This window comes from Rattus norvegicus, chromosome 18 (assembly GCF_021556685.1).
Source record: "Rattus norvegicus strain SHRSP/BbbUtx chromosome 18, alternate assembly SHRSP_T2T, whole genome shotgun sequence".
NCBI lineage: Eukaryota > Metazoa > Chordata > Mammalia > Rodentia > Muridae > Rattus > Rattus norvegicus.
The window spans coordinates 54,378,513-54,397,444 of record NC_141551.1 but is presented as its reverse complement, the minus strand read 5'-3'; the positions used below and the strand labels follow the sequence as shown (position 1 = coordinate 54,397,444).

General features: G+C 39.5%; 1 protein-coding gene across 4 annotated transcripts in view; it reads right to left on the bottom strand.

Moving 5' to 3' along the window:
* Nucleotides 1-18,932, bottom strand: part of Adamts19 (ADAM metallopeptidase with thrombospondin type 1 motif, 19) — a 184,616-nt gene that overhangs the window by 125,717 nt on the left and 39,967 nt on the right. For all 4 annotated transcript variants that reach the window (XR_015642391.1, XM_087593120.1, NM_001108433.3 and 1 more), the window contains 4 exon segments: nucleotides 15,329-15,494; nucleotides 5,843-6,015; nucleotides 4,684-4,767; nucleotides 3,804-3,961 (listed from right to left, as the gene is read on the bottom strand). Coding sequence is in view for 2 of the 4 variants with exons in the window: in XM_087593120.1 (XP_087449246.1) it covers nucleotides 3,804-3,961; nucleotides 4,684-4,767; nucleotides 5,843-6,015; nucleotides 15,329-15,494 (581 nt within the window). In the remaining 2 variants the exon portion in view is untranslated.

Sequence of the window (18,932 nt, the reverse complement as noted above, 5' to 3'; positions counted from 1 at the left end):
AATTCTATTCGTTTACAAGGTCTGATATTTGGAACACAATAAAAGAAAGTAGAATAACCCCTTAACATTCTGGAATGGTAAATTATACAATCTGCAATGGCCTGGAGTATATGTCAAAGGCATTCTCATAATTAAAGTCATAAAATTAATTACAGAGTCAAAAGGACAATTCTCTGTCTGTGGGGTCGTGGACCAGGTGGAATTAATGTGTGCAGATGCCGCCTATTTTGAATGGATGGAAAACTGAAAAAGAGCACAAGGGAACTTCTTCACCTGCCCCTTAAAATGGTGTTAACTTCACATAAACTCTTCAAGAGGGAGATAATTTTGAAAGAAAGAGAAAAGAAAAAAGAAAGAGAAAGACAGGCAGGAAGGAAGGGAGGGAGGGAGGAAAGGAAGGAAAGAAGGAAAGAAGGAAGGAAGGAAGGAGGGAAGGAAGGAAGGAAGGAAGGAAGGAAGGAAGGAAGGAAGGAAGGAAGGAAGGAAGGAAGGGAAGGAAAAGGGAAAAGACTAGTAAATGTTAACTTGTACTGGGAAGAGAAAGAAGCCGGCATGGATGGAACAGCTACTGTAGCCGTAGCTGGCCTGAAACAATGGAAAGTGGTCAAGATAACATCCAGAACTTCGTCCTCATGTTTCCCCACATCTAAGAGCAAAAAGTTCTTTCATTCATTTAAGCAAGGGGGTCAGAGGCTTCAATTCACAATTAAGTATGAAAACTCTGGTAATGGTGATGATAGTTTTAAAATGGTAACAACCGAATTCTGGATAATGTGTCTCTCGGAGGTATTCCTCGGAAAGGGGTGTGGACTCTGTAGCTAATGAAAACAGACATGAAATAAGAAAGAATAATGAAATATGAGAATCAAGAAGGTAAGAGCGATGATTTTCTAAATGCTGGATTATGATCTTACATTCATTTCTGGGCTTGATGAAGACTTCTTAATCAAATGGACACCTAAAAATAGATCCGTTCACGTGTCCATAGCTCGGGGATTTGTCATCAGCATCAATGTTCAAGAATGTGTTCTCAGCAATGCTTGTATTTTGTTGTTAAATATGTCAAATTTGTTCTGGGGTATTTGGTACATGAAGGCTTCATCTACAAGCAAACTTGTAGTCCGACGTGGTTAGTTTTGTTTTTTAGTATGGTTTTTATCTTTTTAAATATTTACTAGTTCCTGGAGAGAGTTGTGCAATGGGTTTGGGTCATCCTGTCCCCTCCCCCAAGGCTCTTTCCAGATCCACCTCACTGCTTACCACCTGCATTTTGTCACAGCAACAGAAAGATGAATAACACAGCAGCAACTTCTTGTTTTGTTCTCATTACTGCTATTTTGTATTTAAGGAGTCAATTCTCCACACGTTCAGGGTGTTTTATTTCCTCTGTTCTACACAGTTGTACCTTTCATATTTCAGTCCATGGACCTGCACTGATTAGTATACCTCAGTTGTTAAGGAATGCTGTCTTTCATTTTTCATAATGTAGTCCTAAATAACTTGTCTTCTTCTTATTCAATCATATTGGTGCGTTTATTAAGAATTGTTGTTCGGGATAGTGTAAGTCTATTTCCAGACAGCTTACTTTAAAGGTCTTCTACTACTGTCAAGGTTTTCTCTACATTTCGTTTAAAGGTGTGTGTGTGTGTGTGTGTGTATGTGTGTGTGTGTTTGCGTGTGTGTGTGTTTGTGTGTGTATGTGTATGTGTATATGTGTGTATGTGTGTGTATGTGTGTGTGTATGTGTGTGTATGTATGTGTATGTGTGTATGTATGTGTGTATGTGTGTGTATGTGTGTGTATGCGTGTGTGTATGTGTGTATGTGTGTATATGTGTGTGTATGCGTGTGTATATGTGTGTATGTGTGTATGTATGTGTATGTGTGTGTATGTATGTTTGTGTATGTGTGTGTATGTGTGTGTATGTATGTATGTGTATGTGTGTGTATGTGTGTGTGTGTATGTGTGTGTGTGTATGTGTGTGTATGTATGTGTGTATGTGTGTGTATGTGTGTGTATGTGTGTGTATGTGTGTGTATGTGTGTGTATGTGTGTGTATGTGTGTGTGTCTATGTGTGTGTATGTGTGTGTATGCATGTGTGTGTATGTGTGTGTGAGTGTGTATGTGTATATGTGTGTGTATGTGTATGTGTATATGTGTGTGTATGTGTATATGTGTGTGTATGTGTGTGTATGTGTGTATGTGTGTATGTGTATGTATATGTGTGTGTATGCGTGTGTATGTGTGTATGTGTATGTGTGTGTATGTGTGTATGGCTATGTGTATGTGTGTGTATGCGTGTGTATGTGTGTATGTGTATGTGTATGTGTGTGTATGCGTGTGTATGTGTGTATATGTGTGTGTATGTGTGTGTGTGTTCTATTGCTGCAGAGAGACACCATGACCAAACAACCTTTTAAAAGAAGGAGCTTGGGGAGCTTTGCTTGCTTTTTGTTTTGTTTCTGTCTTCCAAGCCTCCCATGGAGGATCTACCAAAAATCTGAAAGGATTCCCAATCCCCCTGTAAATGGGGAGAACTCAGTCTCCACTGAACATCAAGGAGTGCGCTCAGTCAGAACAGATCCTTCTGCGTGTCCACTCTGATGAGCACAGCCTTTGTGTTTTTCTTAGGTAAACACTGAGAGTTATGAAAAGGTATGACTAAATTGCCACCCAGCTATTTCCATCTCTTTAAAAATCTGAACTCCATGGTAATAACACTGTGGGAAACTTGGGACAGGCTCAATCTACACAGAGGACAAGCACACCACACTTCCTGGCACCTTTTCCTGCACAGTGCCCTGTTCTCTGGTAGTCACAGAAACACTCCAGTGATCTACCCAGATCCTGGCTGTTCTATCACTCGAGAAATTGTCCTCAAAGAGCTGGGCTAGCTGTAGGGCTTCCCTAGTAGATTTTCCTTCTACTAGGGATTATACTCCAATGACTTCAAACTGTTGGCACTTAAACTTTCCAGTTTCGTGGCTGCTTAGCACAGAAGTCCGGTGCCAGTTACATGCACTCACTCAGCGAAAGTCTACACATGTTCTTCCATACAGTTTTTCTTTATGAAAAGTTTATTAAGAATTGTTGGATATAATTGATCAGAAACTATCACTAATTACATGGGTTTATTTCAGAGAAATCATAGCGCTGCCACTGATATGATATGAAATTTTGATAAATTTGCTGACCTAAAATTAAATCACTGCCATATGATGACTTCTTGTCCATTTTCATTAGCTCTTGACGAGGAGCAAAAGAAACTCACTGACAATTAATACAGAGAACAGACACAGGACATACTGTCGCACGCTGTTCTCCATTTTCAAAGCTACGAACTCTCCTTCCTCCCGCATTACAAATGTTTATGCTAAGTACATTCACAAAGCAACTCACAGTTAATTAGCCAGAGATACAACAGAAAGTCTTTCCTCCGCTGGGCCCCGTTACAAGTTACTGAACTCTCCTTACAAAGCTACTTCGTACGGCGACAGCTAAAACATACAGTATATGCTCTAAGTACTTACTTAATTTCTACCAAATTTCTCCTTAGCTTTAAGGTACTCATCAGTGGCTATATCTTTCATATCAGTGGTTGTGAGTGATTTATTTTCATTAACTAACAAATGTTTTGTCAACAGTATCCACACAACAGGAAGCTTTAATGATAAATGGATGGAGAAGACTAGAATCATCATGCCAAGAAATCCTAGAACAAAAGCTTTGGACTGGGGAGGAAGGAATTTGCAGCAGAGAAGCTGAATTAAGGACGTGACTTAATTGGCTTTGGCAATGTTACCTTGTTATTAGAATAGCAGCATCCACAGAAGCAACATCTTCTCCCCAGCTCGTCGACATCTCTAAATGGATATCGTTCTTCCTGCCAAACTCTTCATGTTGCCACTTACAGAAACTCTCCAGCATTTTCTCTCCATGGTGCCCAATATACAGATCTGCCTGCAACAGAGGTCCCTCTCATTTTTTTCCAAAAGATTACTATCAGATACACCTAATTAATGAATCAATTCATTAATCCTAGGGCAACTTCCCGAATGACTACTGCCAACTGCTGAATGTGGCGTTAATTAGAACAGGTTGGGCAATCGGTCTTCATTTAACCTGGGCTCAAGCAAAACACAACACGAAACAAACAAAGCTGAGCGTTGCGAAGGTGTCATGGCATAGCCTGTGCAGAGTTATCATGAAAATCGAAGAGTCCTAACGAAATATTTAAACCTCTGATCTTTTAGGCTTGGAAAATAGATTATTCTGCAACTTATGCAGAGATCTGATATCTAATTAGTGCTTTTTCATTAGCCAGAGTGATGCATAAACTGCTCTTCATTTCTGTTGCAATCCAGATAAGAAAATAAACCCCTTCAACACATATGTCTAAATAATGGAAGAAAGCTGTCTTCTAAAATAACTTAAAATTACATTTTGGAAAGTTAGACTTTGTTGTTAGCATCCTTGGAAACTAAGAACATTCCATTTTTCAAATAAAATCGAGGGATTAACCCAAACCAAAGGCCAGTTTTATGTATACTTTGAGTGATTCAGTGGATATTTTTGGATTTTTAAGGCAATAAAAGAATATTCCTAAAATACTCCTCACTTAAAAGTTCCTGAGTGCAATTTCCCACCCACTTAATCGAATTAAAATCTCAAAACTTTCTTACTGGTGTTTCGTGGAGAAGGATGAGCTTTATCACACGAAGGTTGACCTGCACGCCCAGACTCTTGTGTTGGAAAAGGTTAAAAACCTAAAAGCAAATAAAAATTGGAACTCTGAAATTAAATGAAAGCGGTTCATTTTTGTTCAAGTCCAAACATAGAAAAAAAAATCTCAACTTAGTATAAATACCTTCTTTTAAAAGTTGATAGGCAACAGGACGTTTTAATGTTTCTTAGTTTTTAATGTATCTTTTTAACTTAAAATGATTTAATATGTATTATAAAGCATATGTCTAACACAGCAAAATCGCACTTCTACAGATGAGGCTAAAGGCTGGCTCAGGCCAAGGACAGCAGAGTCTTGGAATGCAGATGAAGACTGGCAGAAAGATGGGACTGAAGTCAGACAAACTGTCCCCTGGGGGAGAGGTCAAGTGACAGTAAACTGTGTTCTCAGTTAATAGCTCTGTTTACATTTCCGTGAAAGCCACTGCTCATTAGCATTTCCTGGTTCAGAAAGTTCAGCCAGTAAAATATGTCACAGGATTGCTGTGTTGATAATCATCCCCTGCGCTCTAGATACAAAGTGTTTTCTCCATCCCAGAAGTTGACCATCATCTTTCCCTTCCTGGGAATCACTCTGTTTAAATTGTATCTAGTACATCTTAGGTACTACTCATCCTGTGGAATCACACTTGTTCTTTAAAATTGCATACTTGCTTGAGTTAAGTGGGTTTTGACATTCACTTTTATTCCACCCTATAATCATTCCATCCCATTGGTGGGAAAACCAGGCACATAAACCAGTACAACAGTATTGCTAATAATATAAACAAGGTCGCAAAAGGACAGAAAATAAAGGCTGAAGCAGAGAAAGGAAAGGAGGAAAAATAGAAATGAACAGTTTCACATCTCAAAATTAACAACAAAGTTATTAAGATAAAGCAACATATGGAAAGCCATTTGCTATATCATTAGCAATTCATCCGTTTGATGTGTCTAGGATATCAAATTGCTATCTCTATTCATATTAATCAAAGAAAGGGATAAGTTAATTTTCAGAGAAAATGAGGTCTATGTTCAATGTCCAAAAAGAAGTCCTTTAGGCTGGATTCTATTTAGAGTTTCGTTGACAACCTTTCATGCCTCTTAAGGTTCACCTACCATATTTAGGATAGTCAGAATGAATCTCCTAGCTGCGTCTGCTCCGTGGTAGGAAACCATTGCAGGGTCTGCAACTACTACAGTCTCGATGTTGTAATCCTGGGGTAATTTGTAGGAATACCGTTTTTCTCGTCTGTTTTCTGCTAATTTTTTAGACCTTGGTCTTCCTTTATCTGCAATAGAGAAGTGAACTTTTCAGTATGTCTATTAAAGTCATCATTCGTGAAAGAAATCAAGACCAAGCAAAATCCTACAAGACGTAACCTCAGAGGTCTGTGGACTGGTGTTTGGATGAAAAGCTTTGCTGTATTAAGGTACTTTTGCCTTCCAGGCCTCCTCAATTTCCCCTCCTGTAAAGTGAACTTTAAATACCATCTTCTTCCTAAGGTTCCTGACCACGTATGCAAGTAAAATTTCTAACAAAGCAGCTACATCAAACATAATAAACAAAAAATGTTAGTGATTTTTTTAACCCTATTGACAAAAGAAAGGCCTACTTGTAAAGAAAAAAAATGTACCCAAAACAACTGCTTTGCGCATCCTGGGGAAATGGCTCTAATTAATAAATCATTGTAAATGAGATGCAAGGCTTTGATTCCAACTTATAGGGAGTGAAATAAAAGTTAGACTTCAAGGTAATCAGGATCCCTTAAATGTTCCTGGACTAGAGTGGCAACTGAAAACGTGACACTTTTATAAGGATGACCACGAAATATTAACCATTACTTTTTATAAAATCATGCCACAGACAGAGTGAAAAGAATGCACCCAAACGGGAGACATTTGCCCTGTATTTCCAGACTATATAAACAAAGAGAAATTCCAATTCAATTAAAAAAAACCAAACTGAAACATAGACAACAGGCTTGAATAGTTGTTGGTCAAAACGTAAAACCTCTGAGGGACTAATTTATGTACAGGAAGAGCCTCAACCAAGTGTTTCAATGTGAAACCACAAGGCTGAATGGAAAAGAGTCAAAATCCGTATAATGAGTAAAATGAAAGAGACATGACCGTGAATGCTCACAGGAATGCTCATAGGGTGGAAAATCTCCAGCCACATGGTGTGGTGTTTTTTCAAAACGGTTACATATATCAAAGAAAATGGCTGATTGGAATTTTGGTGTCTGTCCTCACATTTTCAAAGATTTTTATTGATATCACAATCAACAATCCAAGAGACGCTGGTCATCAACTGGAAAGAAACACTCTGAGAAATGGATTTTCATGGTCTACTAACATGAAACTGTGCGTACGCAATGATCGTGTCTCAAACACCCCCATCAGAGAAAGTACAAACCATGGGCGAGTCATTCGGAATAACAGCGTCCTTAAAAGTTCACATGACCGTCTACGTTTTAGCCTATTTACTTAATGAGACCAGTGGAACACCAGATAGAATGGAAAGAAAACAACTGCTATAAAATGAAATGTATGGAGGGAGGAGGTGCAATATGCTTCTGCACTGTGTGAAGATTGTCCTTCTGTTATTCATGTGTTGATTCCCCTGTCCCCCTATTTGGATGCAATCTGGACAAGCCATTGCAATGCTTATTCTGGGAATCTCAGGTCTTGATGCTTATAGACATTGCTCCCCATTTATTCTCTTATTATCAGTAAAAACTGACCAGTCAATAACTGAGCAGAAGGGACGATAGGTTGTGAATTCTGCCAGCCAGGTGAAGGAGAGAGAGGGAGGGAGGGACGGGAGGAGGGAGGGAAGGAGGGTGGCAAGGAAGGGAAGGGGCGATCCACAATGAGGAAGTGATCCAGGAGTGAAACCCAGAGAGACAGACCAACAATAAATGCAAGTAGCTCTTGGATTTTGACTGGGAGGTAGCCAGGTTACTTCAGAGGATTGGAATAGATTATTAGAGTAGATTACTAACTGCCCAGTTACTGTATTGTAATGCTTATTAAATAAATCTTATAGCCTCTGTCTCATTCATTTGGGAGCTGTCTAGGGATAAAGAAAAACTGTCACTTTAAAACTGCTATTACAGGGGACTCTCAAAAACCATGCTATACTGCAAAGAGAATAAGCCAGTGATAAAAGAATAGGTAGATTGAGACTGTCTGTGGACTGGCAAGTCCTGGAGATAGAAATCAAGGTATTGATCATAAGGGAGGAATGTACCCAACTGAGATGTATGACTGGTTCAGTTATCAGTTGTCACATCTGTCACAATGAAAGCAAAACTCTAAACTGATGTTGTCTCCTTCACACAAAGCGTGTTCCTTGTTGTCCAATATTTTCTATATTTCTTTACCACAACTTGTGGACTCTCTGGAAATGTGAAGAAAACCTTTTGGTTGAACTGGAAGTGTTCCCTGGATGTCTAAGCTTGCTGGGGTTTGGGAGTGTGCTCTCGTCTTTACCATTCATCATACTGGTTTATAGCAAACCGTTTTACTCACATGAGGTGCCTTGACTGCAGCTTGATTGGCTTGATCTTACTAACCGCTTATTCTACTGCTAATATTTGTCAGTTTCAGGATTCATTTCCATCTTGGATTATTTGACCTCCAGGTCTCCTCTAGTCTACCTTCTAGACACTCGAGTCAGACTTGAGATCTAAGACGAAATGATGGCAAGACAACAGCTACTGAGCTCTCTGCCTTCAGCTATCACATAATTACTCTTTCGTTTTCCTTGTAATAAGAGAAATTTAAATATCTACTTAATAAAATGAGTTTTATCCAAATATCATATGAAAGTCAGTTGACAAATGCAAGTATTATGAAAACAAAAACAAATAATGCTCTTTATGTTCTGGAAGTGAACGTGGCAACATCCCAAGAAGCCATGCAAAGTGGCAAGAAAAAAAGTGGGTGCGTGAGGGGTTGCATACTTAGCTCAGTGGTAGAGCACTTGCAAAGCCCTGGGTTCAGTCCTCAGCTCTGAAAAAAAAAGAGTGTGTGTGTGTGTGTGTGTGTGTGTGTGTGTGTGTGTGTGTGTGTGTGTGTGTAAGAGAACCTGTTGATAAGATTAGATCTTATGCAATCAGAATAGTTCTAGAAAAGAATTCCAAAGTTCTGAGGATCAAAGTCCAAAGAATGGACAGGAAGAGAAATTGAGTTCAATAGTGTTTTCTGGTCTAGGACACTTAAAAATTGACTGTGTGGTTTTTCCGTGCTGTAAATTATACCTATAGCTATAGATTCCAACCTTCCTTACAGCAAGGAACATTCCTTCAAGCTTATTTATGAAGTGACTTACCTTGTCAGAGTGAAGCCCTAATAAATGTGTCGCGAGAAGCCATGCATGTGCTCACATTTAACCACTCTTGGCCTGAATAGAAATGAGAAACTGCACGCTCTGTGTAGCATTCATTCACTACAGCCGTAAAATGAACATGGACGCACACAGTGACTAAAAGACACTGCTTCTGTTTGAACAGCCACATTTTTATCGGCTTGTGGTTACCCTTTCATTGGTCTTAGAAAGGGTGCGTAGCAAAGACAATTGTATTTAGGTATCTACTCTCATCCCTGCAACACCACCACTCCTAACTCTTGGTGGGTTTGTGACTGTCCAACCAGAAGCATGATTCAACCTGATGTTCAACCATGTGACAATCCAGCAAAATGTTCAAGGGCAGAGTATGGGGAGAGTTGGTTTTGATGACTATAAGGTCATCGTGAAAACAAAATTACTTGTCTTTCTTTCTCTTGGTTCCATCCCAGTGAGCTAGAATCCAGACAAACTGGAGTGGGTTCAGGTACATATTACAGGGGATAATACTGGGGTAAGGCATGGAAAGCAGTAAGGGGGGCAGAGAATGTGGGAACACTAGATGGTGTCTCAGAGCAGACTTACTATCTTGCCCCAGCTCTCTGAAAATTTCTGAATTATACCCTGTTGGAGACAGAAACACTATCTCATTCAAACTACTATAATTTACTATGGCAACTTAGAGCCTCCCTGGAAATATTAGCATAGTCTCTTACTGCCCTCAAAAGGATGTCCCTTGTGAAGTGAATTATTCATTACAAACTCTCATATCTATAACTTGTTCTACTCTCTTGGCATATGTATCCCTCACCACACAAAGAGCTCCAAAAGAGGACAGAGTGTTTCCCTCACATAAAATAAACTCTCCACATTTTTAGGAACTACCAGAGTATACAGAAATCTGCTTTCGTGGCCTACAGGTAGCACTGTGAGAAATTTTAGGGGTTCTGAATATTAAAGGTGAGTATAGCCAGATGTCAATTCATCTTTTAACAAGCTCCCTTCCCACTGAGCCAAGAATTCTAGCTTGTCCTAAGACAGCAGATTTTCATGTAGCATTTTAAAACTTTATAACTTTGAGTCAACAGAGCAGCTAGACCGTTCCTTTCTTCTACTCATTACCCAAGGGTCACTCTTTCCATCAGTACTGGTTTTCTCATTGTTAGGAAGCTGTGTGCTACAGTTTTAGCTTTGACTCTCCTTTCAAAGGAGATGTCCTATTACTGACTACAAAGAAAAGCCATTCAGCCATGGCTGGCATTTCTATTCTACTTGATTTTACTCCTGGGCTTATAATCAGAAGAGGTATTAAAATAATGCTGTTTCTCAATTTAAAATGTCAACAATTACCATAAGAGATGGTTATTTAAGGGCTTCCAGAAACTTTCTAGAATTGACAATAAGTCAACTTCAGGTGAGAAAAAGGGCATAATTAGTGTTAAAATTAAATTTAAGATGTAAGGAACAGAAAGGGTGGTATTGACCTATTATAAAGTATAAGAGGATTTCTACACCAGCTTTTAAATAAAAAGTTAACATTATAGCTATGAACCCAATTTTAACTGTGAATAAAATGTAGCCTCTGTCCATAGCTTCAGCTTTAGGCTTATGAAGACAAACATCAGAGCTGGAAGTCCAGGGCAGACGCAGAAATGGGGATGAATTTGGAGATAAGTGGTGTTGAGTCTAACCAGTCAATTTGAATTCTATCACCTTCATTAAGGAAATGAAATTCCATATGCAAAGCAAACATGGCATCCTGGGAAATGTCTACATAGCAGTAAGTAAATATAGAAAGCACTTAAAAGGGACAGAGAAGCAAGAGAATCCGAGAGATAGAAACAGGAAGTGGGGGCTGAACATAGGCAAAGAGGGTTCCTTCCCTGTGCTGACTGGAGATAGATTACTTACTATCACCAACAGCGAGAGCCCCAATACGCCAGCTTCCGCTTCCTCTGTTCCTTTTTTTTTTTTTTTTTTTTTTTTTGCAGGTTATCTGTAAGTGGACTATCTGGAATATTCTATGTTTCTTAGTCATATCAAGACTCTCTCTCATACAACCTAACCATTGTGTGTGAAAGTTATGCATACTGAAGGAATCTTTTTTATTATATTGGTCCGTTTGATGTTGTCACTGTCTGCAACTCTGCTCCACACATTGCTCATTTCCTAAACCTTCAGACCATTTTCTGCCCATGTGCAGGTGGCCATACACTCAACCGCTGCAGCACATTTCCCATAAGAGGAGGAATTCAATAATATAGAGAAAAATATAGAGTGTGTGTCACCCTGAACATCTGCCCACACTGACAGTCATCACAGCCATGCTGGACAGAGTATAGAAAGTTATTCAATATGGCCTGGTTGAGTTGTCTGTAGATTCGGACTTTCGTTTTCAACCCCATAAATGCCCAGGTTCTCTTACAACGTACTAGGCATGCTAGCATTCTCCAATGCTAAACTTTATAAATTGACAATGTAGGGCTGGGGAGGTGGCTCAGCAGTTAAGAGCACTAGATGCTCTTCCAAAGGACCCAGGTTCATTTCCAGCACTCACATGGCAGCTCATAGCTAACTGTAACTCCAGTTCCAGGGATCTGGCTACCTCATGCAGAAATATATGCAGGCAAAACACCAATGCACATAAAAATAAATAAAACCTTTAGATAGATAGATAGATAGATAGATAGATAGATAGATAGATAGATAGATAGATAGATAGATAGATAGGCAGGCAGGCAGGCAGGCAGGCAGGCAGGCAGGCAGGCAGGCAGGCAGGCAGGCAGGCAGGCAGGCAGGCAGGCAGGCAGGCAGGCAGACAGACAGACAGGCAGGTAGGTAGATGATAAATAGATAGGTAGATAGATAGATAGACAGACAGACAGACAGATAGTCAGACAGTGAAGATGAGAGAGAGAATGTGTGTGTGTCACTTGCAGAGCACATGAGTGTCATCATGATCCAGTGCTCAACTACTTTTCTAGGACCGTATATCCTCAAACACAGACATGTGGCTTCAGTCCCCTTAGCTAATGCTTTCTCAGGACTTTACGCTTTCCTACATTTTGCTTCTTCTGTCCAAATTGCCCTTGCTCCATTAACATTCAAAAACTGTGCACACATTTTTTTTTCATTTTTCCATGTAAGCACATTCGATTCTGAGAAGAGCTTTGAGACCCAGGTATCCTGTTCCCACCTTGCATGGACCTTTAGAGAAGTAAGCTCCCCGAGCTCACATGGTGATGTGAACTCAGGCAGCCTGGCTCCTCATTGTCTTAGCTCGTGCACAGCATTCCTGCTGCCCAGGTCCCCCCACCCCACCCCCAACTTTAAGAAATCTTATGAACTCAGATTCTCAGCACACTTATCACTATAGAATATAATTTTTTGATAGACTCATTTGTAAAACAATATCTTAGTCACCTCTTAGAAATAGGAATTTTCTCAGCTCTACAACATTGTGAGTTACGTAGTTGCTTTCCACAGCACTGATACAGAAGATAGATATAAAATTATAAATTTCACTGAATACTAATCTGTGGGTGACTAAAGGCGATTCTCAAACCTGATGCCTCTTGACTTTAGACTCTTCTATCCTCCTCTCTTTTACATTATATCTCAGGCAAGCTGTTAAAGACAGATCAAGAGTCTGATCCACAGCAATGACCAGCCAGCCGAGCAAGACATTCACAAGGGTACAGTAGTGACATTTATTTCTTGGGGGTAAACTACAGCTGTCTAATTGAACATAAGGAACGCTCGATAGGATGGAATCCGTTCCTAATACAATAATCCATGCCAACTACCAATGACAGATGAGCCAAGACTCTTGAGATTGCCACTTCCCGAAAGCAGTCCACTTCCCAGCCGCACTCCAGAGGTCCTCACGCCAAAGACGGGTAGAGCTTTCGCCTTTTAGTAAAGAAGCTCCTTTTGGCAGCAGATGACACACACTACAGAAAGCCACAACTGGTTAAAAAGCAGAGCTCAACTGACCGTGTGATGCTCAGACATAATTAATGCATTTATACAACCCCTATACCTATGGCTGAGCATATACTGTGAACCAAGTGAAAAAAAATGTACATTGAGAGGCCCAGGATGATACCTCCCCCACCTCTCTCTGTCTCTCTCTCTTTCTCTCTCTCTCTCTCTCTCTCTCTCTCTGTCTCTCTCTGTCTCTCTCTCTCTCTCTCTCTCTCTCTCTCTGTGTGTGTGTGTGTGTGTGTGTGTGTGTGTGTGTGTGTGTGTGTGTGTGTAAAAAGATCAGACCATGAAGTTGAGGTGGCAATTTGGACAGAGTGGAAAGGAGACAGCAACATGTAGAAATTATATAAATAGAATAGTAAGAAAGTGTCTGTGAAAAAATAATTAATATAATCAGCACAAGACACATAATCCATAATCCACATATGACATTTGCATGAGGGAAAGCGGCAAGATGAGGGAAAGAGACCAAGCTGAAATAAATCTATTTTGTAAGAATACTGTGACATTCTCCAGGCCTATGTCATGTGATTGTGCTAATGTGTAGGCTTGGAGTACAAAGTAAAATGTAGCTGTGAATACAGTGCATAGAAAGAAAATAAATACACTTCATATGTAGCTAATTTTAAAATGCTTTCCAAACACAGAGCTCCCCATTCTAGGTAAGCCCAACCAGTCATATGATTGCTGACAGCTTTCTGTCCTTGCACGCAAGTGTTTTGTCCAAATAGGTCAATATATTATGCATATTATATGTACTATGTAATGTATATCAGGAACATTGTGAAGAATGTTTGCCAAGTATGAATCATGTGTTTATGCGTTATTAACCTATTGAAATCAAGGACGCTCTAAACTCTGGGCCTCAGTGAACAATGGCACACAAAACCTGCACTGTGTTCTTTGTTAATGTGAGTAATTAAAGGCTGGAGCTCATCTGGGTGCTGGAGTTAAATGGTACAGATTCTCAGGATTATTTAGACAAAGCAAACTTCCTCAACAGGCTATCGCAAAATTACCGCTGCTATTGTGTTTAGTTTCAAACACTAAACGCGTTCTTTGGTCCTCAATGCTATAACTTTTGTTCTGCTCTGCCCTCCTTTTGAATTAGCAGGTCCTAAAATAGGGACGAGGCTTGGTCTTCTGCAACATGTTCTTATCTTGTACAATGAACCAGATATTAACCATCTCACCAAACCACTGAAGATCTTTTTCATATGTGATATGAATTTTCATAAAACAAACCTGCTCCACAAAGTATTTCATATTTTCTCCTAAAACTGAATGAGTACCCTAGAGAGCTGTGGTCTCTGCAAATATTACTCACTCTCACACTTCATAAACCTAGCCTCAAATACCATAGTCGATTTTAGAATTTATATCCTGTACATTAACTACATTAACACTTAAATTTGAACCCATAAGTCTAATTTTAAACTCATTACACTGGAAATCCTTCTTAAACTCGTATCTTCTCACTTTGTAATAAAAAACATTTCTCAACTTACTGCAATGTCCACATTAAATGTCTAAGGGGCCTGCTTGGGGCAATTTTTATTCCGATGTTGGCTGTGGTGCCATTCAGTACAGTTTCTATTCTTGCAAATGTGACAGATTTCTGCCTAAAAGGTCACAGGAGAGTAAACAAACGAAGAAAACCACATTACTATACCTGTGATGCCACAGATTAAACATGATGGGACATTGAGGGCTAGAATGTTTATGAGTTCTAAAAGGTCCTATATTGAAAGTATACATTTTTTATTTTCCTTCCTGGTCTGCTGCTCAAATTCCAAGATGGTGTTTAATGGGTTTAAAAAGAAAACAGGACACTTCTACTCAGGGTAGAGCAAAATCTCCATAGTTCTCCTGGAGGTGGATTAGTAAGGCTTTGAGCTCACAGTATTCACTCAGAAGGCTGGAAATCCTTCAGTCATTTCTAATGTGCAATGGGAAAACGTCAGGAAGACTTCCCGGTTCAAGAACATGGCAGGGTAGGTCCTATGCCGGTCTTTGAAGAACTTTCAAACTCTCATCTTTTGGTATTGAAATACACAGTGCCGCATCAAAACACCAACTAGTAAACCTAATGTATCTAACTGTGATTGAGCAAATTGGATTCCTTTTTAATAATAAATAAATCAAGAGACAGGGGAGGTTGAGTGCACATCCGGAGAGGTGGGTATGGATAGACGGGGGAGGCAATGTTTCCAAGAATTCACTTCGGAGTGCACACTGAGTTCAATCTTCTCAGGAAGAGTTACCTGAAATGACACCACAGTGGTGGCGGTGAGCAGCAGACTTCTCTGTGACTCTTTCTTCTGAGGACCTTTTCTGCCTGTATAAACGGTGTGGGTGACCTATTATGGCCATTGTATCATTGAATGGCTCGATGAATATGAAGTCCTCATTGAGTTGTATAAAGCCCATCTGGAACACATAACACACACACATACACACAAAAAAGAAAGATACTTAAGAAATACTGTCAAGAAATTGCTTTTCAGATTCCACACCCACACTCTGTTTTCTTTAACAAATGTGCACACGAACTCCTTGCAAAGCTATTTTTGCAACCCCACTAGGAAGCCAGCCACCTTCTCATAGTATGACTTCATCTCGATGCACTTACTGCACCAGTATGAACTCCATTTAGTTAATCTGAGCCTGTGTGGGTGGGAGGCAAGACGCCAGCAACAGATGCACAGTAAAAATCCTGGAATGTTAAAGACTGACTTTGAGAGACCCATGGGGTCACTAACATGAACAACATGTCCAGCGACAGCAGGCAGTTTTTAATTGCAGGCACCACACAGTCCAACTTCTTGACAACCTCAACTTAGTGAAGTAATCCATGTAAAATACTGAGGCAAATGACGGCACACAGCATCAAAATTAACATAGACGATGTCTCAAACTCTGCACGAAACCCTTAAGAAACTTTTCACAATGAATCCGAACGTCAGCACCTCACGTTCAAGCGCAAATTTCATGTCACAGGATTTTAGACTTACCTGATTGGGCCTGTAAACGTAAACACTGTAAAATGTAGTTGGGATCAATACAAATGAACAGTTTGTATTTTTGTTATACGGGCACTTGTGTTCCCGTCTTGAACTATAAACTGCATTGTAACTAATACCCAACACAGAACTGTCAGAAGTGGTTCTCTTCAATATTTATTATTTAAGTCTATAACCCAAGCTATAAATAACATATTTAACAATGTTAACATTTTAGCATGCAATTTTTATAGAAATAACTTTCCTGAAATATTCTATTTATATAATGTTTTTAATTCAACTACATATAACTATGTGAAATGGATAGCTTGTTTTGCTTGGTGCACATATTCAGTAGCATAATAATTTCTTCAGAAAGAGTAATGTTTCCAAACAGAAAATTAATAAAAACTACATTGGTTCTGGAAAAAAAAAAGCTGCATTTTCCTTAGGAGACCATGTGCTATTTTAAAATATTCATGGCCTTTTCCCTAGTAGATAACAAAACATCGACTACATATAAATTAGTTAACAAATAATATGTGACTCAGTAATTAAGGGCTTGTATCTACTCTCTCCATTTTTGCAGCGAATAACTTCAAATGTAATTTTTGCTTCATTATTAGAGGGCATGAAATGTTCTATTAAGAAACACAAAGTGATAAGTATATACTACTCCATTTTATTCTTTATCAAATTCCCACTGCAAGATACTCCAGAGTAAATAAAAGTCTAATCAGTTTTGAGTTATTCAAACGATTAATAAAATTCTGAAGAATTATTATACAGTTGTTTTCTCCTCAATCCAGATTTACCACCCCGAAAACGCTGAGTAATTTTTTATTTAATAAGTCTTTAGAATGGTATGTGTGTATATTAAAAAATGTCTACACACATTTTTTCATTTGAATTTTAAAGTAATTACATGGACTCTTAAAATTTTTTTCCCTTGTCATTTTGATGATAAAAAAAGAGAGTACAAAATAAAACTACCCAAGTTAATACATATTAAAGATCTAGGCACCTATACAAATGAGACTAGGTGGTGTGAATTAGGAATTGATGGGCATGATGAGGTGGGGTAGTGCTATGCTTGGGTCCTAGGTTGGTGTAGCATCCTGATTCACTCATGCTTTCAGCCAGCATGTAACCGATGTATGAGTCATGGTGTTACACATCTCACCCAAACGTGCCAAGTTCACTTAAATTCTGAGTTCATAATCTAAGACACTCTCGACAGACTGTAAACTGCTAAATTCATAACTATGAGCCTTAAAATATTAAGCTATATGTAGTATCATGAAAAATGGGATGCCCCTAAATAACAATTTGATTTTGAAGTGCCGTGACTTATTAACTAGCAATGGAGTTGTAAGAAAATTATCGTGAATTCACATGCACACGCGCGCGTGCGCGCACACACACACACACACACACCACACACACACACACACACACACACACACACACACGGGTATTGAAAACACAGTGAATATCTTTACCCTGCTACTGATTAAACCTACTGATTACCTGCTCCTTGTTATTTATATTCCAATAATCACGACACATGTACTAAATGTAAGTACCCAAACATTACATCCCATGGTCCTCAATCAGGACGCTAAGTATAGCTTGAAACGTATATATTTTCTCTGTTACATTTTGTTTGGCTAAAGATTAGAAACTATAATATAGGCCCTCTGGGGCATTAAAATTTTATCTGAAGTCATTTTAAGAAAAACAAAATGGCCTCTTTAAAAAGAAGAAAAATGTTAGAATAATTATAAGGGTGACTCATTTGTTCAGTGCACACCTACAGTCTAAGTACTGTGTGCCAGACTTAGCTCCCTCTGAGGCACGTTTAGCACCAAATGTCAGACTGGGGAACTTTCCATGAGAGACCAGAAACCTATACCCTGACACATGTTGCAGTTTTGGTCTGTTATCATTCCTGATACCAACTTAGATTAAACTTCAGGTTTTCTGTGTCCTCAGAGAGAGGTTTTTATTTTTCTTTCCTACTAGCAAAATACATGGCTTTATCTACACTGTGGTTTTACAAGCTGTGAATAACTACAAACCCCTGTTAACCTCTCTGTTGAGCGACCCGGTGTTCGGCAGACATTGCTTTCGTGCTGGCATATGAAACCAAGTGTGAACTGGCAGCACAGTGTGCCGCTGTGTGGCCATCACGTCTGTTCTTTCCCAAATTACTTTGAAATAATACTGTATGATAATATCAGAAGGTGACCTGAAGACTTAACGTGGTTCCTACCTTTCCTTCTGTTGCAATGTACACTTCCTGTTGATTATTTGATTTCACGAATTTCAGGGGAATGACGTTATTATTTAATAAAATGCTCACCCCACAAGTGCCGGTGGCTGGCTTTGAACTGCAAAACCCACTTAAAAACCTCTAGACCGACGATGTACCCCCTGGGGAGACAGAGGAAGGCAGATTCTTAGAGGGCTCACTGGCCCCACACTCCTGTCCAGTTGGCCAGTTTCAAACCATTGAGGAACCCTCCTTTAAAAGAAAACAGCAGGGGCTGGCATACTGCCTGGGGATAAAGTTCTTGGTCTGCAAGCACAGCTCACCTGAGACCTCAGCATCTGTGTCAAAAGCTGCGGTTGCAGCTCTTGCCTATACAACTCTAGAGAAAGGCGTAGTCTTGGGAAGGATGTGATAGGTGAATCTTGAGTGTTGGCTGGCCAGTTTGCCTTGATGAAGCTATGAGCCCCAGGTTCAGTCCCTACCTCAGGAAACCAGGGAGAGAGCAAGATCTCTCTCTCTCTCTCTCTCTCTCTCTCTCTCTCTCTCTCTCTCTCTCTCTCTCTCTCTCTCTCTCTCTAACAGGCACATGCA